Raw genomic sequence first — 24,466 nt, 5'->3', positions numbered from 1 at the left:
GAGGCCATTTTTCACCAATGGACAGTCAAGGGGATGACAATGTCATCTACGAGTGGCCACCAAAAGAAGTTACCTCCAACTTTGTGGGAAGAAGAACCCAGATCCTAGAATCAAAGTGTTGTAGGGAGACCTTCCACGTGAACATGGAGAGGGGAGAGCCTGCCTCCTGGCCTCTCTTTCTTGGCCTTCTGCGTTCCACGGCAGTGATTCCACCTGTGAGCTACTGATCTCCATCTTGTCCCCTTTCGGGAAGATTCCCAGATTGAACACTGGGTCCACCCAAAAGGGTAAGTCCTCATCTAGCGAGCCCTGTTCTAAGTGACCGAGGACACTGTGCCCAAACCCGAACATTTCAAACTATTAAGATTATTCTTTGAAAACACAAAGTCGCACTTGTCCATCTGAGTACAAGTTTAACATAGTTAATGATAAACACTGAAGCAGATACCATTCATTTTTTAAAGTTAATGTTAACAGTTAATCAAATATTAACTTGTCAGCAGGCTCTGAAGTTTATTTCCTTATAAATTTGTATTTACAGGCTTCTCCAGCCATTTAAGTAGAGCAACATACATTACCACCAAAGCCAGGTGGCTCAGAGCCCTGGACCATGGCTTTATAGGAAACACATGGGATACTGAAAAAAACAAACAAACCCGTCAAAGCTGTGGCACAACCATCCTGACTTTATCCACGATTAATTGCTATCAACTGTATTCTTGGTATCAACCACCTGTCGCCAAGCCTAGGCACAGCAACATCTTTCAAAACGGCTTCCTACTGTATTTATTTAAAGCCAAGCCCCAAAGGAAAGATGAGGTCTCCCCTATATTTCAGGTGCTCTCTCTCAAGGAACCCTGCTGATCTGTGGTTGAAAGTGCTATACAAGTAACTTTTTAAAAATTTGTTTTTTATCTTTTAGGTGTGTGTGTGTGTGTATGAGATACCCTGGAACTGGCATTACAAGCAGTTGTGAGCACTGGGTGTGATCTTGGGTCCCGTATGAGTGCAGTAAGGCTCTATACTGTTAACTTCTGAGCCACTTCTCTAACCCTGAGAATAGCATTTTTGATGGACAGTTTCTAACCTCTCACCCGTCAAAAAAAAAAAAAAACATTTAAAAGAGGAGTTGTCAAATAGCAAGAACACTGGACATGAAAACTTGAGGACAGCAAAATAATAAAAGAGTAAGTTACTTGAAGGGACGAAATTCCTCCTGTAGGTTTGGAAGGCTTCGAGCTGAGGTTGAGTCCTAGTCACTGTGGTCTCCTTATTACCCAGTAGGGGGCCTGATATTCCAAGAGTATTCAAAATGAAGAAAAGCATAAGACTGAGACATGAGGCTGGGGCAGTGCCCAGGTTTCTGCACCACCATATTCCTGGCACAGGTAAGAACCTGAAGGGCCATGGAACAATGAGTCCTTTAACTGGAAAAAAAAAAAAAGTCAGGGAGTAACAGAGAGGAGAAGGAGGGGCTCTTACCTTACTGTCCTTGTCTGGTTTCACAGCTGAACTGTTCCCACACGCTGATGCAGCACTCTCTGGAGATGTGGGGAGTCCAGGGAGGATGGTCACTGTGCGACCACTGGGCTCAGTCTCCAACGCGGCAGTGGTCATATTTGGGGAGGCCAGAGAAGCCCCTGCAGCGCAGGCCATGGGGGCATTGGTTCGACTGATGCTGATGGCAGCACCGTGGGCAGCAGGACCTGCCATTGGAGGCAGAGGTTGGGAGGCCAGAGAATGATGGGGCAGGCCCACGGATGCAGGACCGAGGCAGGCGGCATTCTGGACCTGGATGGGAGTCACTGCTGCCGTGGGGCGTTCCTGGCTATGTGCTGCAACTGAGGGTGACAGGAGGGAACACAGGAAGGGTCAATGGCTTAGTAAACACTCTTATCAAAATGTGAGCCATCTCACCGTGGTAGACCATAATGAGAGGCAGCTACTGCCATTTATTGCAATAAAGAACTGGTGTAGGATAGCTTAACACACTTAAGTCCTAGCTGGATCTCTGGATGCAACTAATTTCCCTCCAGGTGAGCAGCTGAGGCTACTGAAGACTTGGAAGATAATGCTGTCATCATTCCCCAAAGCCTTTTGGTTATGAACAATAACTTCCCACAGCATTAGAGACACGGGGCCAGTTTCTGATGGCTCACCATGGCAACAAGCCACGGCGGTCTTAAGTCCTTTACCCGTGATACATTTTTCTCTCTCCTCTCTCTTTGACTACCTACTTTTCTTCACAATCATTCAGATAGAAATCGCTTGCATTCATTTTACTCCACTGTTGTCACCCAAGACTCTTGGTAGGTTTCCAATGCCGCTGCAGAGTTAAGAAAGGCACTTGACTTCCCATTGAGTCTAAAATAGACCTGTGACTAAATTCATCAAAAAATAACCAGCACGCTGCTTAGCAGAGAATCACGCAACAGTCACACAGCTAGGAACAGTGAGACCCGAGGCAGGACCTTGACTGCAGAAGTCATGTTTCGAGTCCCCAAACACATTCTTCTGATACCTCAGGTCTCTCAGATTTGAACAAATGTGCAGGGTGCACTTAGCCCAAGAAGAGAGTTATAGCATGCCTGTTATGGTTTAGACATACGACGTCCCTTGAAAGGCCTCATGTGTTGAAGGCTTGCTTGGAAGCTGACTGGTGGTCCTGAGGGGTGACTGGATTATGAGGGCGATAACTTCATCACTGGGCTATGAGGAGGTGGGGCCTGGTTAGAATAAGCAGGTCGCTGAGGCATATCTTGGAATGTGTAACCCGCACTAGTCCTTTCACTGTGCTTCATGGCCAACACTACAGTGGCATCTCTGCCCCACCCAGTGCTCTCCTCTGGGATGTTCTACATTAACCACAGACCTTCAGTGTTAGGGTCTGGCTACCAAAGTAATCTCTTTGTCACTCTTTGCTTGTTTCTCCCAGGGGTACCTGCCACGGTGGCGAAGAATTGCTGGCCATATGGTTTGCTAGTCTGTATTTCAAAATGGAAGCAATTATTTTAAATTCATACCTAGTTTTCTCGGCATCGGTGGTAACTGACCTGCTTAGTCACCTAAGCCCATTCCCCGTGCGTTTGAGGCCCATTCCCCATGCACTTACCTGTCCTCACAGCGTTGCGGGCCTGATTGACTGTCATCTGCCCAGACATGTGCAGCAGGACCTTAGCCTGAGGACTTGTCTGGATATGAGCTGCTGACACCACAGCCGTGGGGACGACGCTGGGATTTCCAGCCACGCCATTTCCTTGGGGCTTCTGTGTAGGTCCTCCTGCAGTGGAAGGGCTGACCATGGTCACCCCTCGACTTGCCTGACCCGCAGTAGACATAGAGACTTTAGCTTGGGAGGCATTCGTCACCGCCCTGCCAGGACAGAAGCAGACAGAAGCCCAATCCATCAGCAAAGAGGGAGACGGAACAAGGAATGTGAGAAAAATGACTACGAGCTTTAAAGCCTTCTAAAAAATGAGTGGAATTATTTTTACAAGACTTCAAGAACAGCACATTCAAAGACATGATGGTCGAGACGGTGAATGGTCCCAGAACCACTTGAGTCACCAAACCACACATCCTATCTGCCTAAGAACGCAGTGATGAGGGTTAGCTTCCCATTCTGTGGCCATGCGGCTCCACTGAATCCAAAGCCATGAATTTCCCTGCTTCATCCTGAGAAAGCCCCACTGTTTGCATCATACTGATCCTGCTTTGACCTTCTCAATCTGCCTCTAACATAGTACATAAGTGCCTGTGAGCACAGTGATGTCTGTCTGTCTGTCTCCCCCACACAGGACACACACTACATACACACACACACACACACACTTATACACACTGACACATTCACACACATTAACATACTGTCACACCACACACACACACACACACACAGAGCACACACTATATACACACACACACTCATACACACACATACATTCACACACCCTCATATACCCTCACACGAGACAGACAGACAGACAGACACCCCCACACCCCCACAAATGGTATGGCCCTTTTGGCTTTTTTCTGATGCTCTACCTTAGTCTCAAGTTCAAGACCCCCACAGACCAAGTCATTTAAGAAGCATCAAGTTAAAGTTACACCTTATGAGTTAATTTTTTCATGGAGATTGCTTCCTCCTTTCTAGTTTTATTCTCCATAAACTGATCACAGCTTACCCCTTGATGACTGAATATGGTACACAGGTATTTTAATTTTTTGAGAATTTTGTAAACACATCAACATGCTTTTCCAAAACTCATTCCCTTCAATTTCTCTCCCCATCTTTCCCATCCCTCTCCTCCCCCAACTTCACGAGCTGCTGTTGCTTTGTTTGAGCCCACTGAGCCCGTGTGGTGGCACCGTCGTGTGCATGGGTGTCGGGTGAAGAAAACTGCAGGGGCAGCAGCCTGAAGAAAACGGACTCCCTCTTCTAGAGGTCATCAATTGCCAATGGCTCCTCAGCTATGGCTGGGGCTCCCTGAGCCCCTCACCCATCCACGCTGGGATCTGGGCTGGCTTGGTCTTCTGCATGCAGCCACAGAGCCACTGTGAGTCCATGCATGCAGCAGCGCTGTCATGCCCCCACACATACTGCCTTGCTGTAGACGCCTGGTCCCAGCATCAAAACCCCTCGGAGTTGAGGCCAGCTCACGAGGGCTCTTTTCTCTTCCTCCATCATCGCAGCTATAGCAATAGAGTCAGCTCTAGACATTGACTTAGATCTGAGTTTAATCAAGTATGGAGAGTTTTGTTTAGTGTATATTTTAAAATAGTATCAATTCACTTAAGTGGCAATTCTGTGTTATAACAATTTTATAATGAACCTACAATTGATATTTCATTATCAAGATTATCCTTCCACAATGGTGCATTACGGAGCAGCTGTTGTAAGCTAGCATTGCTCCAGAGTTAAATGTGCAGAGACTTTTAACAGTTTGGTTTTGAATCTTGAAAAAAATGTGCTTTTGTTAATTCCATTCTGCATTATTGTATTTTTCTTGTTTAATAGTGAATATGTATTTCTATGTATATATGTATTTATATATAATCACATATAAATATATAAATAGGCATATATATATACATACATATGTATAATAGGCATATATACATACACACACATATACATATATATTGCCATTTTCTGGATATGTCAGATCCTGAATATACAAGAAAAGATTTATATTGATTAAAAATCTGCAAGTCAAATTGAAGCTAACATTCTGTCACTATCTGCAACAATAGTGATTTTCATTTGATTAGGTGGCTGGCCAACCTATAAATCAAGGACAACGGCTGACAAACATGTCAGTTCATTAAGCCATTTGTTGAAAGTCAGGAGGTTGGAGGCATGATTTAACATAGTTAGACTTGAATTGCTTATTAAGAGTCAGTGATCAAAATCTGGGGCAGTGTTAATGTCATTATAGGTCATTTCTTTCAGGCTCAATGACCAGAGGGTACACTATCTTAAAAGAAAAATAGAGTTGTGTGTACAGCACGTGTGTGCAATACACACATGACGGTTTCTGAGCTGGAATGACATCTTAGACCGAATTACTCTTTTTTGAGAGTGTCTTGGTTAGCTTTGACTATCAACCTGATGCAGCCTCAGTTGAGGGACTGGCTTGTGGGCATTTGGGTGGGGAGTTTTCCTTTTCTTTATTTTTATTAGATATTTTCTTTATTTATATTCCAAATGTTACCCCCTTTCCTGGTTTCACCTCTGAAAACCCCCTCTCCCCTCCCCTTGCTCCCCAACCCACCCACTCCCATTCCTGGCCCTGGCATTCCCCTACACTGGGGCATAGAGCTTTCACAGGACCAAGGGCCTCTCCTCCCACTGATGACCGACTAGGTCATCCTCTGCTACATATGCAGCTGGAGCCATGAGTCCTACCATGTGTTTTCTTTGGTTGGGGGTTTAGACCCAGGGTGCTCAGGGGGTACTGGCTAGTTCATATTGTTGTTCCTCCTATGGGGCTGCAAACCCTTTCAGCTTCTTGGGTCCTTTCTCTAGCTCCTTCATTGGAGACCCTGTACTCAGTCCAATGGATGGCTGTGAGCATCTGCCTTTGTATTTGTCAGGCACTGGCAGAATCTCTCAGGAGACAGCTATATCAGTCTCCTGTCAGCAAGCACTTCTTGGCATCCACAATAGTGTCTGGGTTTAGTGACTATATATGGGATGGATCCCCAGGTGGGGCAGTCACTGGATGGCCTTTCCTTCAGTGTCTGCTTGGAGTTCTCTTTTTCATTTATTGAGGTCCAGACCACTGTGGGCAAACTATTCTCCTGGGCATGTGGTCCTGAGCTATTCAAAAAGATAGCTCAACTTACACCTGCCTACAAGCCAGCAAGCAGTATCCTGCACGGGGCCTGCCTTCAACTTTCCTCAATAATAAACTGTGACTTGCAGCTGTAAGCAAAAACAAGCCATTTCCTCCCATAAGTTGCTTTTGGTCAGAGTATTTTATCACAGAAACAGACCGGATGGAAGAAGCTATCAGGGGAGGCAGTATCCTGCATTCGGCAGGATTCAGCAGAGTCCCTTGCGTGTATCTACTGAATGCCAGCATTACCAACTGACGAACTCAAAAGTATGTCCAAATACTGGCAAATGACACATAAGGAGCAAAACTATCTTCATTTAAAATTTATTTATGCCATATTTAAGGAATATTTATTTGACTGTATTACAAAGATTAATTGCCAGAGTTCAAAGGTAATTTATAAAAAGTTGAGATCTAAGATGGCGGCCAGCAGGAGGCTGATGAAGGAGCTTGAAGAGATCCACAAATGTGGAATGAAAAACTTCTGTAACATCCAGGTTGATGAAGCTAATTCATTGACTTGGCAAGGGCTTATTCCTTATGGAGGGTTGTTCCTGACAACCTTCAGCATTGAAATCAACTTTCCAGCAGAGTATCCATTCAAACCACCCAAGATCACACTTAAAACAAAGATCTACCACCCTAACATCGATGAGAAGGGACAGGTCTGTCTGCCAGTCATTAGTGCTGAAAACTGGAAGCCAGCCACCAAGACTGACCAAGTAATCCAGNCCCTCATAGCACTGGTGAATGACCCCCAGCCTGAGTATCCACTCCGGGCTGACCTAGCTGAANAATACTCTAAGGACCGTAAAAAATTCTGTAAGAATGCTGAAGAGTTTACAAAGAAATATGGGGAAAAGCGACCTGTGGACTAAAATCTGCCATGAGTGATTCCAGCAAGTTTGAGCAGAGACCCCGAGCAGTGCATTCAGACACCCTGCAAAGCAGGACTCTGTGGAAATTGACACATGCCACCAACTGGCGTCCACTTGTGGCAGTTACTAACTTTTTACAGTTTTCTTAATCAAAAGTGGTCTAGGTAACCTGTAAAGAAGGATTAAAAAATTCAGATGTTCTAGTAAAAAAAGTTAATGAAATAAAGGCAGTCCTAGCCAGTGTGGGCTTGAGCACTTCTTTACTATGTGATCTCAGGTCTCTTTGTGCCTCAGTTTCCCCACTTATTAAGTAGGAGGATGATAAAAGCAACTACATTGGAGAACTGAAGACCATGCGTCAATAATGTTATGTTTAGGAATCTGCCTGTCTGGTGTCTATAGCAGACATTGCGCAGACGTGTACACACTAATAACATAGCCTTTAATTTCTTTAGTAGAAAAATACTGAAAATGGAACAGTTGAGTCTTTTCAGATATAAACTAAAGCAGAGAGCTTACACCCCAGTAGAGTTATTGGTAGAAACCTATAATTTCCACACATATCCACATGAAAAGTGAGCTAAGAATCTTGGTATCAGAAGACATTTTAGCAGATATAGATATGGATTTTACAAACCTTGGCTACACAACAGGCAATTATAACACAAGCACGGCTCTGCATGAGCTGAAAAGCCTGCGAAAGAACAAAGCAGCCCTACCTAGAATACAGAAAAGCGCTGATCCTGCGTCATACCTTGTGACGGGCGCCACATAGTTGCCAGGGAAAACACCTATCTTGCTGGTGTGCATCGATGTCCCTTTGTACCAGCCGTCCTGGCAACGCTCAAACACCAAAAACATCTCCCCTTTCCTCAGCTCCAGTTCGTCTTCCTTCCGGGGAGTGTACGGATATATAGCAACATATCTAGAGCAGAAGGAAAAACATCAGGCTAGCAGGCAAACCCTGAGATCTCCAAACTCTTGCTTGGTCTAAGGTCTTAAGTACCTGAAACACAGGTAGACAGGACATACAGTCTTAACCTGCAAGCAGCTCTCTATGGAAAGCGGTTTGGCTGTCTGCCCTTTAAATGCAGGCAGAGGCTCTTGTTTTTTGATTGAGAGTGTTCCTTCTTGTGTGGGAATGACAATTTCATCATGTGCTATGAAAGAACTAATGCGGTTTTCAAGAGTGTCTACCTTAGTACTCTGGATTAGGAGCCCTTTGGGGAAACGTAGCTCTTCAAATGGCACTTGTTAGACTTGGGAACGAGCCCTGGATGAGGGCATATGGCACACAGTTCCACTGGGAAGTACAATATGTTGCCTTCTATACACACTGAACCCACAGACTTAGGCTGCACCTGCCCTTCTGAGCTCAGTCACGAAGCTGACTGAGATACAGAAAATCAAAGGAACTCTGGTTTGTAGAGAGCACAAAAGGACTGCCGAGTACAAGGTGTCTGTCCACACAGAGAGACCAGGCAGGCAACCGGCCTGCATCGGCCAGGACTCTGAACCCTACAGGAGCAGAGGCACAGAGAGCAGAAGCCTTCTGTCGGCGGCAAACTGCACAGGGTAACCGGACCTCTCTGGATTCCTTACCGCTGGGGACTTACAACTCTCTAGATGTTTGCTGCAGGGAGACCTGATTGATATGTGTGGAATACCTTCCTGGTTTTTAAGATGAGCAGTTCTCAACCTTGCTGATGTTACAACCATTTAATGTAGCTCCTGATGTAGTGCCCCCCCAACCATAAAAATATTTTATTACTGTCATCTTGCTACTGCTATGAATCGTAACGTAAATAATCTGATATACGCTCCCTGGGAAAGGGCCATGCAACCCTCCCCAAAGGGGTTGCGTACTTCCCACGGGTTGAGAACTGCTGCTGCTTAAGATCTTGATACTAGGAATGAAACTGAAGATAAAACGGTTACGACAGAGCTGTACGAAAGAACAGCAGTTCTCTATGTAGGCAACCTATAAAGGAGAGAACAGAAATTCCTCTAAACTTCGAAAGGCCTTTTCTCAGCGGGACAGCCACCCACCAGGCTCACGTTAGGCTCATTCTAAGTGTCTTACTAATTATATGCATAACCAGGTAGAAGTTTTCAGAATACAAGCCACTTGGTTGAGCCCTAAGCCTGTCAGTAGCTCCTATCAGACATGAGCTTCTAGATGTCTGTTTGAGATGAGTATTTACGTGGTAATAAAGACACCCTCACTTACACACTGGGACGAGTCTGAGGCCGTAAATGTGCAATCTGGTCAGTGGACCCCATCACAGGCCTGGGTCCCATTCCGGCAGCGGCAGCGGCAGCAGCAGCAGCAGCAACAGCAGCAGTAGCGCCTGACGGGGTGGAGGCGAGTACGGTGGCCGCCAGGAGAGGGGGTGGGGGAAGTGGAGGATTCATACTCTAATACAGGGGGAAAAAAGATGGGGAGGGGACACAGATATCATTTATTTATATCTTTATGAAAGGTATAAGGAAAGGAGAATGAGAACCCCACCAGACAGAATCCATGCACAACAGAACCAGCAGGTTATTTCACATGAAACACCCTTTTTAAAAGTTTATGTTAGGGCTGGAGAGATGGCTCAGCGGTTAAGAGCACTGGCTGCTCTTCCAGAGGTCCTGAGTTCAGTTCCCAGCAACCACATGGTGGCTTGCAATTATCTGTAATGGGATCCGATGCCATCTTCTGGTGTAGATAGCTACAGTGTACTCATATACATAAAATAAATAAATGAACCTTTTAAAAAAAGTTTATTTTAAAGCCACATTGTTCTTTTTGGCAAACGGGTAAACCTTGACAGGAAAGGGAAAAAAATTAAATGACCGTGTAGAAGTTTAAGATTAATAACACATTGAAAGTACAGAACTGGGGTTGGAGAGATGGCTCAGTGGTCAAGAGCACTGGCTGCTCTTTCGAGAGGACCCAGGTGTGATTCCCAGCACCCACCTGGCAGCTCCCACCCATCCATAACCCTAGGACCACAGGATTCAACACCTTCTTCTGGCTCCTGATGGCATCAGGCACGCACGTGGTGCAGAGACATGTAGGCAAAGCGTTCATACACACAAGATAAATAGTAATTAAAAATAAGAAGTACAGATTTGGACAAGAACGGAGACACCTTCCAAAGGAACTGCTAAAATGTCGCATTGCTGGCTAGAATTGATTTTCTGCTAGGCTTTTGTAACCTGGACCTTAAATACATTATACTTCGCTGTACCGCTGTATGGCAAGCCATTCCTCCTGCTGTTGTTCCTTTTGATGCCTGGTGTTCCCAGAGCCCAAACCATAGCAAGCCATAGTCGCAAGGCCACTGTGGCTTCCTTCGCTTTTCCTCTTCTTCACTTGGCCAATTTTTGGAACTTAGGACTCTCAAGGCTAGTAATCTTTAACACATATACCAGGGAGAAGTCACTGGGTCCTTTATGGGCAGGCATAGTCTAATGGGGTTCTGTCCACGGGACTCTGTGTCTGTGACAATCAATGGAGCAATTGTTACCTTCTGATCTACAAACCCCAGATAATTCTTCAGGGACTGTATACTGAAACTCCTGGGAAATCAGGCTCACAAAGCCTGACTGAGCCCCTACCTCGCCCTCCCCAAATCTTTGAACCACTAGAGGCAAAAACTGAATTAAGGCGAACCAGAAAGGCAGCAGAATATACCTAGGAGGCAGGGAGAGCTTCCACTCAAAGCAGGGTTCCAGTCATTACATTTCAAACGTTTGAAGCAAAAATGGAATCCCATCAGCACTTATCTATTAATAGTACACAGCTGCAGACATTCACGTTTCTAGACCTGTAACTGGCTGATGTGTTCTACTTCATTTTTTTGATAGCGTGGCTTTCGATGAGGACTTTCCCACACGGCCACAGACCATTGAACACAGAAGTAAATGAGGCATGGAATCGCTTACAGAGAGCCAGCCTGGACAAGGGTTGTTCAAAAAGTCACGAAGTCACTTGCTGCTCCCCACACAAACAGGGCAGCCTTGAGGTGCATCGTGCCTCTGGAACGTCATGTTCCGAGTGAGACTCAGGGCCCCTGACCCTTTCAGCAGAGGGTCAAGCTTTCTTTCTGTTTGGCCCAGTTCCAGTGACAAGGTAGAGAGAAATAAAGATAATCCAGGCAAAATAGTGAGAAGACATGATCTGCGCCGTCGTTTAAAGATAACACCACATCAGAGGCTTAACGGGTGAGATGTGTCTACCTGCACACGGAGGAATACGTGGAAAAACGGGGAGCTTGGCCTGATTGTCACTCCAACCTTTTTAACCGAGTCTCAAGACAGTGTGTCTAAGGAAAGGCAGAGGCAGAGGACATGTACAACAAGGAAATTCAATAAAAAAATTTAAAAAGAGCAACTGGGATAAATAATGTCTTAGAAAGAGGCAAAACCAAACCAAACATCTATTTATGAACCTGACTAAAGAAAAAACAGATTTACATTTTAACAAAACATAAAGAAGGGTCATATCTTATTATAAAACAGTAGCCAAATGTCATTGCTTGAAAAAGGAGAAGAGTGAGACATTCAGATACGGCAGAAAGAGGGACATTCAGACAGACAGATAGACAGACCCAAAGCTGGTATCTAAGAAAAACACAGTCATCTCTCTCTGTGGCTGAAACAGAAGAGATGGTGTTCAGTAACACTAGGCAGATTATATTTTTTCCTCCCTCTCTGCACCGAGTGAATGCGACGGAATGCCTGATTAAAATCAGAGTCCTCTATGCTGCCTGGTCCCGTGGGCTGGGAAAATGACGGGGCTCTTTGAACGTACAGCTGTGATACAACAGGAAGCTCTGTAGGTTGCTTTATAAACAGCCTCAACTGCAAAAATCTAGCCCATTGGAAGTTCAAAAGGTGATCCACCCTGTACTGTGCTGTGGGCAGTTTGCTATCATGTAAGAACTGACATCTCTATTGAGAAGAACTACAACCTTTCATAGACTCAGACCTGGCCTGGAAACCTGCCTATTATACTGGAGTCTGGGCCAGCAGAGGCATATATACCCTTTACCAGCAAACAAAACAAAACAAACAAACAAACAAACAAAAAAACACAAAAAAAACCAAAACAACAACAACAACAAAAACCCACTTATAGGCCACTGGGTCCCATACGGCTCATCAACACTGGACTTGCCCATATGAAATGGCCATCTTTTGCGATGCCCAGGTTCTGTCTCCCTAAGGCAACTAACAGGCCTGGCAGAACATTTCCACCCTGGCTAGCCTGTCTCTTTCTAGAATAAGTACGGAGGGTGGGCGGGGTGGGGGACAGTGTCTTCTATCTCAGTAGGAGCTGCTGCAGGACACTGGAAGGTCACAAGATGTTATAAGTAAGAAGTTCATGTATGTGGATCCTTCCTGGTGTGATTTCTTCCTCTTGCCTTTTCATGAGACCAGCACAGAGAGCAGCCAGACCTGGATTTGGCTAAGGTTAGGAAAACAGGCAGTGTGTTTCAAGCCTGAGGCCAGGGGCTGAAGGCCATCTTAATACTAAAGTGCTCTGCATTGGAATTATAGGCACAAGTTCAAGTGACAATCAAGGGCCCCTTTGCTTTCCAATTCTCTTATGTGTGCCTCTTCCTCACACACATCACAGGAAATGAATCCCATAGGCAAACACCATGTAAAATCCCACAACCCATCACTGTTGCTGCCCAGTCACCTACTCCCCACTCACCGTACCTTCAACCCAACATACCAGCATCCCTAAATGGACACTCCGGGATACAGGATCTCAGGCACAAACTGGTCCAAGAGAGAGGCCAGGTTGCATGAGGGTGCTCGAGGGACACCAACAGTTGCTACTTTTAGCTGTGTTTCTGTGTAACTTACTGTTTCACATTTAATCTCTAAGAAATAGAAGAGATTTCTATACTAGTTAATCATGTGAATTTCATGGTGTCTCTATCCTTATAATAATTAGGGATGGTATGTCCTTTTCCTTCTCCAGGGCACAGAGCACAGGCAATGGTCAATAAGTGGAAGGTAATGCTATAATTTAAGAGGTTTTAGAGTCAGAGATTAACTTACTTTTTTTTAAAGACTTATTATTTATTTTACTTATATGAGTACACTGTCACTGTCCTTAGACACACCAGAAGAGGACACCAAGTCCCATTACAGATGGTTGTGAGTCACCATGTGGATGCTGGGAATTGAACTTAGAACCTCTGGAAGAGCAGTGAGTGCCCTTAACCACTGAGCCTTCTCTCCAGTCCCCTGACTTACTCTTGTTAAGACTACTGGCTCTGGCTCCCTGCTTTGCAGCCAGGAGGCAAGAGACCCTCAATGAACGCTGTGATCGTAAAACCATTCCGTGCTTCTCACTGCTTCTTAGGACAGTACGATTTGGATCTAGAAGTTTCGATCCCTGAGATGCTAGAGTACTTTTCTGTTGTTGCTATGGAGATCATGGGCTGAGCAAGGGGGCTCCTGCCTGTAATCCCAGCACTGAGGAGGCTGAGGAGAAAAGGATCATGAGTTCAAGGCCAGCTTGAGCAACATCGTGACCTAGGCCAACCTGGGCTACACAGCTAGACTACCTTGAAAACTGAAACAGGAAATACACATAATAAAGAAAAACATTTGATCATACCCTATACCTCATCCTGATTTTCAACTTCCCTTCTACATTCCAAGGTGCCTCCACCTGTGCCCTACTTCTGATAGTTCCTTGTCCGTGTTGGCACAAGTGGTGGTGTCACTGACTACATATTGCCTGTTCTGAGACCTGACATCATTGAATGTTCTTTTGTTTTGTTTTTTATTTGCTTTGTGAGATGAGGTCTCATGCAGCCCAGCACTGCCTCCTCGTTGCTGAGAGTGAGCTTGATCTTCTGATCTTCCTGCCTTCACTGATGTATTGGATCGCAGCTGTACACCACCACTTTAATAATCACCGGGGATCTAACCTGGGGATTCACACATGGTAGGCAGGCAGTCTACCAACTGAGGGACATCCACAACCCTAAAGCTTCTACACACACACGCACACGCACACGCACACGCACACACACACACACACACACACACACACACATGCACGAACTAAATCTCAGAATCCAAGTACTTGGGAAGTAAAAGCCGGAGGATGAGAAATTCAAGAATATCTTCAGCTCCATAGTGAGTTTAAGGGCAGCCTGGGTTATGTGAGATACTGTCTCAAAAAGGAGGAGGGAGAAGAGAAAAAAAAATTTAAACAGGGTTTGTAGACTTTTAGAATTCAACCTATTTGGAAGCTGCTCTGGGCAGCAGTTGGCCTTTAACGACGGGGCTGTCTCGTGACATTTTGCAGCTAAACATACCACACGGTATCAGCAATTGCTAATCACCCATGGGGTACATTCCTCTGCCCCTGTGCTGGAGATAAAGGACTAAGATCTTCAGCCTCCTCATCCCACAAACCAAGTCATCAACAACAACAACAACTACAACAAGAAGCAACTATTATTAATAGGCTCAGGCCTGAATCAACAGCTGTGGCACTCATGATGGAAGAGACGGAACATTCTCACTGTTGCGTGCGAAATGGTAGAGAGACATATGCTCATAAATAACTCCATTCTGCAGAAAAGATGTAAAAGTCTTAATTTATGAAAAAAGCACTGGAAGTAATTTAATTTCCTATCCCAGGGGTGACACTTACTTCCTATACATCCACAACATAAAAATACTGGTTTTTGTTTTTTTCCCTACCAACCTACATACTATGGCTATGTTAACACCACCTCCTGAAGTGCTTCAGATTTTAAATAGAATCCTCGTCACAACTGGAGGTACCAAGGGTACGGGGGCCTCATGTGCTATTGAGAGTTTCCTATGCAAAAACCAACATTAAATCCATGGTGTGTCTGCCAACCTACCAGAGACTTTGAGATTTACTCCTTTCTCTGGATGACAGAAAAGCCTGTTTATAATTAGTTTTTCATTAAATGGAGCTGGCATGCAGTAGACAATGTTTAATAAATCTCTCTTGCTTAATATGCAGTCTTTCTTATAAAAATCCTAGGATAAAAATGACTGAACATGAATTAATTTTATATGCTCTCTTGTGGCCTATTCCATTGATTTGCCCCTGAGTCAACCCCCAACAAAGAACTAGCCATTTACTATATTATAACATTTTCAGTTCACAAGGGCTAAAACTCAGCCAGCCTCATATCTTTTACACTAATTAATTTTTCTAAACTCGGTCTTCCCTTTCCCCCTTAAGACATGGAATTAAGAATGCTCCACGCACGGGAGTCATCTGGAACGGAAATACACTGTGGCTGTATGTGTTGGTGGGAAAGAGAAAGAAGTTGCTCCCCTGGAGATTAGAGGGCAGGATGGGTTACGAAATTTGGCTTTAGTGAAACCTCTGTGGCTGAGTCTTATGGAAACCACATTTAATAAATGTTAACTAAAATTCATCTTTTCCCCAGATGAATCGAGGCCATGTCTCCCTCACTAACCAGCTGTATTATCAAGGAAGCTGTGAGCTCTCAGGGAGCATTTAAAGAAAGAAAAACAAATCCAATAACTTTAACCTATGAGCAGAATGGGCAGGCATCCGTTTAAACAGAAGAACATGATTTATTCCGTGAACGTCTTCAGAAGTCTAAGTGAATTCAGATACTAACAGAAGTAATTTGAGCTCCACCTTGATTTAAAATTCAGCTTTTAATTAATTATGAAATGTATCAAGCCAAAATTAATATTGAAGAAAAGGAAGATGATAAAATTAGACAGAATCAATATATTGAGTTGTTTCGATATACTGTGTCGTGTGGTCCTGGCTACAAACTCAGCTTTAAGAAATCTAGCAGAGGAAAATATCTACAACCTAGAAACAACACACTAGCTGCTTAGAAGTGGCTGTGACTGCTACTGGCTGCCTTCTATGGCTCGCTCACCTACTTAGGTAGCCCAGGCCTGCTGCCAGGGATGGTACTTCCCACAACAGCCTGGGCCTTCTGTATCAATAAGTCAAGAAGATATCCTGCAGATATGCCCACAGTCCAATCTGGTGGCGGCAATGAGGCTCCCTCTTCCTAGGTGTGTCTAGGTTTGTGTCAAGTTAATAAAAGCCAACCAGCAGATGCTGAGGCTGAAAGATGCGGAGTAACTTTCCCAGGGTCACATGACAAATAAAAGGGCTGAATGGACTGAGCTTAAACCCAAGTCTTTCCTTCCCAAACCCAAAACCCTTCAGTGGACCACACTGTTTCTCTGAGAGGACCAACAACAGATACTCCAGGTGTAGGATCAGGGAGAGTGGTGCTGGAATGCAGACACCGGGCATCTGACGGAATGATCTCTATGCTCAGTCTACTCAGTGCTGGGACAGTCTGAAATAGCAACAATCTGAAAGTGTAACCAAGACATCAGCCTGAGTGAGAGATTTCTCATAATTTCTAGATCCTTGCTGCTCAGTGGGTTGTGATTCTAGGAAGCAAGGAAGGGGCTGTCTTTCTCTATGACCCAAGGGTGTATTTGCTTGTTTTTCTCCACAGTTTTTTTTTTTTTCATATCCATCCCTCTTGACTGTTATGATTCTCCAGATCAGCATCCCCCCCCCCACCTTCAGATGTCTTTATGCAACTGATGGTTAGACTCTATCTGTGGGATGCCAAGTTTTTAGAAGAGAAATCAATATACTCTAAAAGTCCCTCCCAGGGCAGTAGGGATCTTGAAAGAGTCACTATGAGCTCCAGAGGAGAAAAACTAGAGATGAAACCTAAAAACAGACACTTGGCATCAATTTATTCTATGAATAAAAAAAAAAAAATCAATCCACTTAGCCTGGGAAGACCCATGTTTTGAGACTTTATCTATAAATGTCTAAAATATATATGCAGGATCTGGGAACCCTAAAGAAATAAAGGTTAAGCCTTTGGGAAATCAAACTGAACTTCATTAAAATTAAGTGTATTTTTCAGAGACCTCATAGCTTCAGGCCTCTGATTGCCACCATTAAAAATTTTGCAGGCTGCTGGCAAGAAACTGTCTTTTCTGTGAGATTAGCAGGGATCAAGGGTGGAAGAAAGGCAGAGGTCAATCCCACCTAGCAGCATCAGTGTACACTGCAGGCGTTGGCTGGACTATGGCAGACCGTCAAGACTAAAGACCTCAAAGAGAAATAAAGACACAGAATTGATACTTACTCCAAGGGCAGCTTGGTACGAGACATCTGAAGGGAACGTGAACGCAGGGCCAGTTGTCACCGGGCTGCTAGGGGGTGGGGTCACAATTAACCCAGTGGTGCTTATATGGACCTGCCAAGGAGAATAGGTATTAAAAAGATAGCTGTGCTTTTAATACATCTCCTGTCTGTCTTCTCCAACCCCGAGTGTGTGTGTGTGTGTGTGTGTGTGTGTGTGTGAGCTTGGTGCCATGTGGAAGTCAGAGGACAATCTCTGATGTTGGTCCTCATCATCTACTTTATTTAAGATGAGGCCTTTTGTTCATCCAGAGTTACTTATGCCAGACAAGTTGACCTGGGGGTTTCTAGGGGATCTCCAGTCTGCCTCCCACCCTACTGTGGGAGCATGCTGGGATTATCTAGTGTCTTGGCTTTATCTACATTTCTGTGAATTTGACTCAGGTCAATATGCTTACATGGCAAGCCCTGTACTGAACCCATCTCCCCAACCCAAGTTCACCATATTTAATACAACAGATTCTCCTGGACAAAGTTACACAGACAAGAGGATCTGTCTATGAAGTTATCCAGGGAAGGCAGAATCCTTTTCTTTATATTCTATCCCCAATTGTCTAAAGATTCAAGGTGTACCAGATATGCCAGTCAGTACAATGTGCTATACACAGAGTGCTGTTGGCTATCACAGAACATGATACCTCGTTTTATATTCGACCATGAATCAAACTGTTCCTAGAGTCAGCCTGGGGCTAAACCAGCCTCACATTCTCACGAAGACCCTGCACAGGCAAGCTGTGGCTCCACATTCATCTCTCTACTGATACGTCAAATCTATGTAAAGTTATTAAGGCACTTCTGTATTTTCAAGTTCACTCTTTCTTATTTATACCTTTCAGCCAGGACCAGCAATCAAAATGGAGCAGCCTAGGTGTGCCTATGGTGAAAATTTCATTATAGCACCTTTAAGAAATAACGTCAATCCAAATTGTGTTCAAAGGTGTCATCCATGATACTACTTGAGATTAACGGACGAGAAAGAAATTGAATTATTTAGGTCATTTCACTGCCTCCGATCACTCGATCAATTTCCCTCGGGTTGCAGGGCAGATACAGATGAGGAATATGGGAGTGGTACTTGATGCTGCAGACATGAGGAGAGAAGATATCCCAACAGACGGGATGTCTTTTCCTCAGCACCTTGTTTCCCACCGAACCACAAACATTAGTCAGTCTCCTCTACAAGAAAGGGTTAGGGAAGCAGGGGGAGTTGGGAGAGAAAACAGGGGCAATCGGACAGGCCATCTTGCTTCCCCTGGGGATGAGGGCAATATAAAAATGCCTCAGAGGCATACGACAGTATGAATCATGCCTCAGGATGTCACAAGCAGGGGTATCATGGGTATGGTCAGGGGCAGACCAAATGTCTTCATGTGCTTTATGGATGTCAGTCACAGAGACCCGTGATCACGTGTGTTGGGGGGTCTACCTGCAGGGCACAGCTCAAAAGTTATTCCTTAGTTTATACCTTTCCAAGTTCAGTCCTCACTCAACAGCCACCAAATATAATGGCAAGCAGGCCCTCTGGCCCTCTGACCCTTGCCATCCTGTGACTGTTAGATCCAGAGTCTCCATCATCAGGAGAAGGTTCCCTACTTCCTAAGTACCACAGTACCCGCACTCAACCCCCTACGCATCTGTATCTAGGTGCCCTCATTCAGACCGGATACCAAGTGAATACTGACTTGCTTAGGTTTGTTTCTTAAAAACAGAATGAAAGAAAATCAAAGCGTAAGGTGAGTGCGAGTTAGGAAAATTAAAAGTCATGCTAGTGGCAAAGATGGATTCTGTGACAACCCTTGGGGGCAGGCCTGTTTGAGGCAGCCTCTCCTGGCCATTCCCTGCATAGACTCTTCTCCAGGATAAGGACCGATGTGCCTGGAGACAAGGCGGCATACACTCAAAGCTTTCTTGTGAACTGAGGGTTCCTCCAAAGTGCAAGGTGCCCTAGATAAGTGATGTTTTCTGCAAACCTCAGCGGGAGGACGAGGCAGCACTTCACACACCTCCCATCCTCTGCTAGAAATAACTTCTCCCCGAGGCAGCGCACCACCACTGAAGACACCAACTGGTTACAGAAGGAAACGGAAAGCATCTTGCTTCCCAAACTACTCAGATTCAAACAGAAAACATCCACCCTCTCTCTCATAGCCTTTATCCCCAGCTCTGGTGTGGCATTGTGAGACAATCTGACACCTGAGCTCTCCACAGGACACAAGGCTTAGCTTACTCACCTTCCTATTCCTTTTAACTTTCTCCACTTCCGAGGAAAAAGCACGGTCCACTATTTTAAATCTTCCTGTTCAGTGCTGTCAGCATGCCTCACATGAGCCTGCTTCTATGTCGAGACAACCCCACGTTGATAGTGTTATGTCACTCGCACAAAACAAACTCATTCTGAGAGATTCACTTTGTGTTTACCAACCCCTTCTCCAGATCCTTACTCAAAATTCCATAGTCTCCCCAGATTCTTCTCACTTGGTACTCTCAACTCTGATCTGCAGTCAGAGCTTCATGCTCTGATCTGAAACCCAAGTGTATTTTCATGAGATCGCTGGTCATATCAAAGGTAAGGGCATTTCCCTCCCCACCTACTTTTCTAGCAATCCATCCATTAAAACGAGCCTTTGCTTACATACGCCACTTGCAATGTTATCAGAGACCAAATTGAACACTCCCTCCACCCTCCTCACTCTAATGTCGTGCATTTGTGTATGTTCCAGTTTTCTTCACGAAAATCAAAAGATCTATACCTTATCACTAAGTAAATAAATAAGTAAAGCCCATACTCTCATTCAGAGTAAGCACATTTAATTCCTGACTTGCTGTGTCAATCCCGAGATGTTGAATGAAATAAATAACAACAACCAAAAAAATGACTTTTAATAAAATTAGCCAGGAATGGCCAATTTTTAGTCTGCAATGTCATAGAGAAACTTATTAAACTATATAAACTTCTTGAGAACCAGGATTATGTAATTTTTTTACTTTTTTTTCCTTTTTCTTTAATAGGAATTTCATTTTTATATTTTAAGGAAAAACAACCCAAAGCTACATTGTGGAAAAAAAAATCTGCATGAAATAAAATGCTCCATAAGCCTACACAGCAATTCTTCCTGCTGTGTCAGGCTGCTGCGGACAGTGCTCTCTGACCTCCAGGTTGAGCTGAGTGCAGCTGCTCTCGAAGTGGATAATGACAGAGTCCTTCCCTCTGGGAACGGGCCACAATTAGATTCACTCTGTAGACCAGAATCAGTCCGTCATAGGGAGCGCCTGTATTCTATACATCTTATTACACACTGTGCCCAAGGGTCTAATAATACAACGTCCAACAATCAATTGCCAAACGAGTGAGTGAATGCTTGCCATCGGCCCCATGCATTTTTAACACACAAATAACACGTGGCTGTGCTTTAAGATAATCAAAGTCTTGATTAATTATTATGCAAGGTCAATTTCTAAGTTGAACGTTTCTATCCTTTCTCTTCTTGTTTTATTATTTGGATGGGAAACCTAAGTACCAAGGTGTGAGAAGCTTTAAATGTCCTGAGCATCAAATTGAGAACTGTGGGTGTGAACAGAGATACAGTTTGTAGTTCTGGGAAGTTTTGTAAACCCAAGTGAAAGTGAGATTGATAAGCAATACTTTACACACTCTGTAGGTTCTAATACTGCTTCTGAGCCCTTACATTGGGATGAATTTAAGCTAGCATTTCCTACATACAGGGTTCTGCTTTGAATGTGAAATGTCCCCACACGCTCCTGTGTTTGAACACCTGGTTCCCAGTTGGAAGTGTTGCCTGGGAAAGTTATGACATCTTTAAGGGACTCGTGCTGAAGGGAATGGATTCCTGGGAGAGTGGGCAATGAGGCTTGGTAGCAGGACCCCACCTCTTCTTCACTCTAAAAGGTTCCTAAACATGGATGCAATAAGCCTTCTTAGCCTTCTGCTCTTGAAATCATTCCCACCTGTTGTCACGTCTTCCCACCATGACGGGCCACATCTCCCTGGAGCTGCACGCCAAAATAAACCCTTTCTCTCTCTAGTCGCTTTTGCAAGGTATTTATCACAACAGTGAGGATGTAACTAAGGCAAATATAAAGGAGGCAGCAAGGATTTTACTGCTAGTGAGCAGCCCACACTACGGCAGCTGACCCCGCCCCCGTACCTGAGACGGGGCGCTGCAGGAGAGCCCGGACAGTTCGCTGATGCGGGCTGCGGCTGTGGGGTTGCTGGAACTGATGAGCACAGGAGGGCTGATCTCCATGGAGTGGCGGTTCTGGGACGCCTGGGAAGACTTGTTGGCCATGGTGAGGGAGGTGAAGGAGTGTCGCTTCCTGGTGTTCTTCTTGGTGTCGGAGTGCTTTGAGGCAGAGGTGCTCTGCGCTGTCGCTGAGGGGCATTCTGCCGTGTCCACTCCTGGCACGGGAGGCTTATCCCACTCTATCAGCTGCTTGGCAGCTGAGTTAAACTGCAAAAGCAACCAGCAAAGCAGCACAAGGTTAGACAGCTCTCAGGGGTTCAGTGAGAGTCCTTTCCTCCAAGTGTTTTAATCTATAATTCAAAGCCACCACATTAGTATTTGCATATGCACGTTATGGTTTCTTCCGCGCCTTTCTCATTGTATCTACAGCTTTCTCATTGTATCTACATCACAGGTAGATATCAACTAAAGAATAAAATAGTTGCAAAGTAGGACTGAAAAGGTAAAAGCATGTATCTAAGAATTGGGGTGGGGGTAATTTTGGCACTTGCTAAGCAATAAAAGATTTTAGTTTACTGATGAAATTTAGCGAGGAGCAATGAAATGAGTGTAAGTATTCATCTGTGTGAACGCTGGCCCCCAATGATGAATGGCTCCGAGCTGCACAACTGATGAGTTTTACAAGCAAAGAAGGAAATAAAGAAGGAAACAGCACAATACTGATGTGTGTGTGCCCCCCAAAAAGGTTAACTCCCCTCGTTTCTCTCTGCATAGTTTGAGGGAATCTCACAAAAGTCAGTTGAAATCCTTGTCGTTTTCTTGTGGCTGCTGTTATTTTTTACTTCCTCAGACATTCTGTCTGTTATCAACACATGTGCTCAAAATCATAGCCAGGGAAGAGCTGAAATTCCAGTCCAGCTGGCATGCTTGCTCGGTCTATCTGAAGTCCCCGAGTAAGGTGAGCGGACAAGGGGACAGAATGCATGTGCTGGACTGATAAGATCAGCAGGAACGGGGAGAACATTCGCCTTTTGTTTTCCCTGAGGTAAAATGAAACATTTCCGGAAAGGCCTCGATGATGAAAGGCTGCATATCTTAGAAACTCACAGTGCACAGAAATACTGAGATGGAATACAGGAAACTTAAAATGAACCCCGTACTTCTGAGAGGTGCTACCGAGGACAAAGGAGGTCTCCCCGACATTACACTCAGCCCTGAACAACTACCTCCATGGAAAGTAACATCATCTAATGTGTGCTTTCTATCTACCCCAATTGTTCAAACCATGCCTTCTCACCCTGTTGATGAGACCCCCCTACTAGGCGAGAGGATACCCTGTGGACTGGTATTTAAAGGACAAAGAGAACCTGCTCCCCACAGCTACAAAGCAGGGTCAACCAGGGCCGGGCAGCTCAGAGCTTCTACAGATGACTGTAAATCGACTGGCAATTTGTTCCTGTGGCTCTCTGGGGACTCAAGGTCAGGTGGTCTGTCTGACAATTAGTAGGGCAACCCTTTTTCAAACATAAGCATCTCTTCTTTAGCCTTTGAAAAGGAGTGTTCATGGGATAAAGTTTCCAGCCGAGACAGCTATACCTTACCATCAAGTAGATGAATGGAAGGAAGTAGGGATGATAAAGATTGGAATAGGATGCACTTAAAGGGACAGGGACATTATAAAAGGGAGGCACACTTGGAACATTGTAATGGCATTTGGTAAGGAGGTCCACAATCTGCAAATCCTACTTTGGTCCAGACATCTTCCTCTTCAGGGTAGGGGCACAAGAGCATCAAATGCCCCAAAGCAGCAATGCGATGTTGGTTATTCTGATGGACGGCACAGCTCTGAGGCCTCCAGTGAACTTCCATGAGCCTGGTGGGGGAATCCCCTTTCCTCCACAGCCACGTAGACCAGAGTTACCTCTCTTCCACTCCAAGCTCAGAGCACATATGAAGGCGAGGTGAGGCGAGGCATGGCACTGCCCCCAGAAAGGCAGGAGCAATGGCGTCAGAAGATACTTTTTCTGTGGTCACTAATTACCTCCACCCCTATACCACAAATCCTCCAAGCAGAACCTAAACAGAACAGTAGTCTGAAAACTCAGTTCTGTGTGCCTGCTCTGTTGAGTAAGAAATGGGATAAACTAGAGATTTCTCACAGTAGCCAAAAAAATTAATGCAGGAGACAAATGCATTAACTGATACTGCATTTAAATAAATCCTGGGGCCAAACCATAGGCTCTATACCTGTACCTATTCTTTTTAAAATACACTAATTTACACATTTTGTCTGTATATGTGGGTGACTATATATGTGTATGGTACACAAATGTTAGGGTACATTTGTGGAGGTCAGAGAACAATTTGCAGAGGTTGGCTCTAACCTTCAAACTTGTGGGTCCTGTGATCAGACACAGGTCATCAGGCTTGGTGGCAAAAACCTCTACCTGCCGAGACCTGTGTTTTGAAATATTGTGAAATATCCCCATAATCTCGTCAAGTGTACCTAGCCAAGTGTTGGTTATAATTGTGTTAACATGGCTGGTTTCCATCTGCTGTGCTCTCACCTCTTATATCTTTTCCCATATCCACCCAGGAAATAAATACAACGTGAGAACACTCCATGGAGAGTAAACTGCACAATGCTGTACGGCTGGAAATTTACTAATGGAGAGAAATGGTCAGAAGGAGTTTATAAAAACTGACTTAAACACAATGGGTGTGCATTCTTCTTCTTCTTCTTCTTCTTCTTCTTCTTCTTCTTCTTCTTCTTCTTCTTCTTCTTCTTCTTCTTCTTCTTCTTCTTCT

At 44.7% G+C, this 24,466-nt stretch overlaps 1 protein-coding gene and 1 pseudogene across 1 annotated transcript in view; one reads left to right on the top strand and one right to left on the bottom strand.

Moving 5' to 3' along the window:
* Sh3rf1 (SH3 domain containing ring finger 1) overlaps positions 1–24,466 on the bottom strand; it is a 168,280-nt gene that overhangs the window by 19,819 nt on the left and 123,995 nt on the right. The window contains exons 5-10 of the mRNA XM_021170485.1: positions 21,623–21,925; positions 17,401–17,511; positions 9,450–9,637; positions 7,974–8,144; positions 3,113–3,372; positions 1,483–1,841 (exon numbers count right to left, since the gene is read on the bottom strand). Of these exons, the coding sequence (XP_021026144.1) occupies positions 1,483–1,841; positions 3,113–3,372; positions 7,974–8,144; positions 9,450–9,637; positions 17,401–17,511; positions 21,623–21,925 (1,392 nt within the window). The remainder of the gene's footprint in view (positions 1–1,482; positions 1,842–3,112; positions 3,373–7,973; positions 8,145–9,449; positions 9,638–17,400; positions 17,512–21,622; positions 21,926–24,466) is intronic.
* On the top strand, positions 6,761–7,421 carry LOC110300341 (annotated as a pseudogene).

This window comes from Mus caroli, chromosome 8, assembly GCF_900094665.2.
Source record: "Mus caroli chromosome 8, CAROLI_EIJ_v1.1, whole genome shotgun sequence".
NCBI lineage: Eukaryota > Metazoa > Chordata > Mammalia > Rodentia > Muridae > Mus > Mus caroli.
This window is presented reverse-complemented; position numbering and strand designations above follow the sequence as displayed.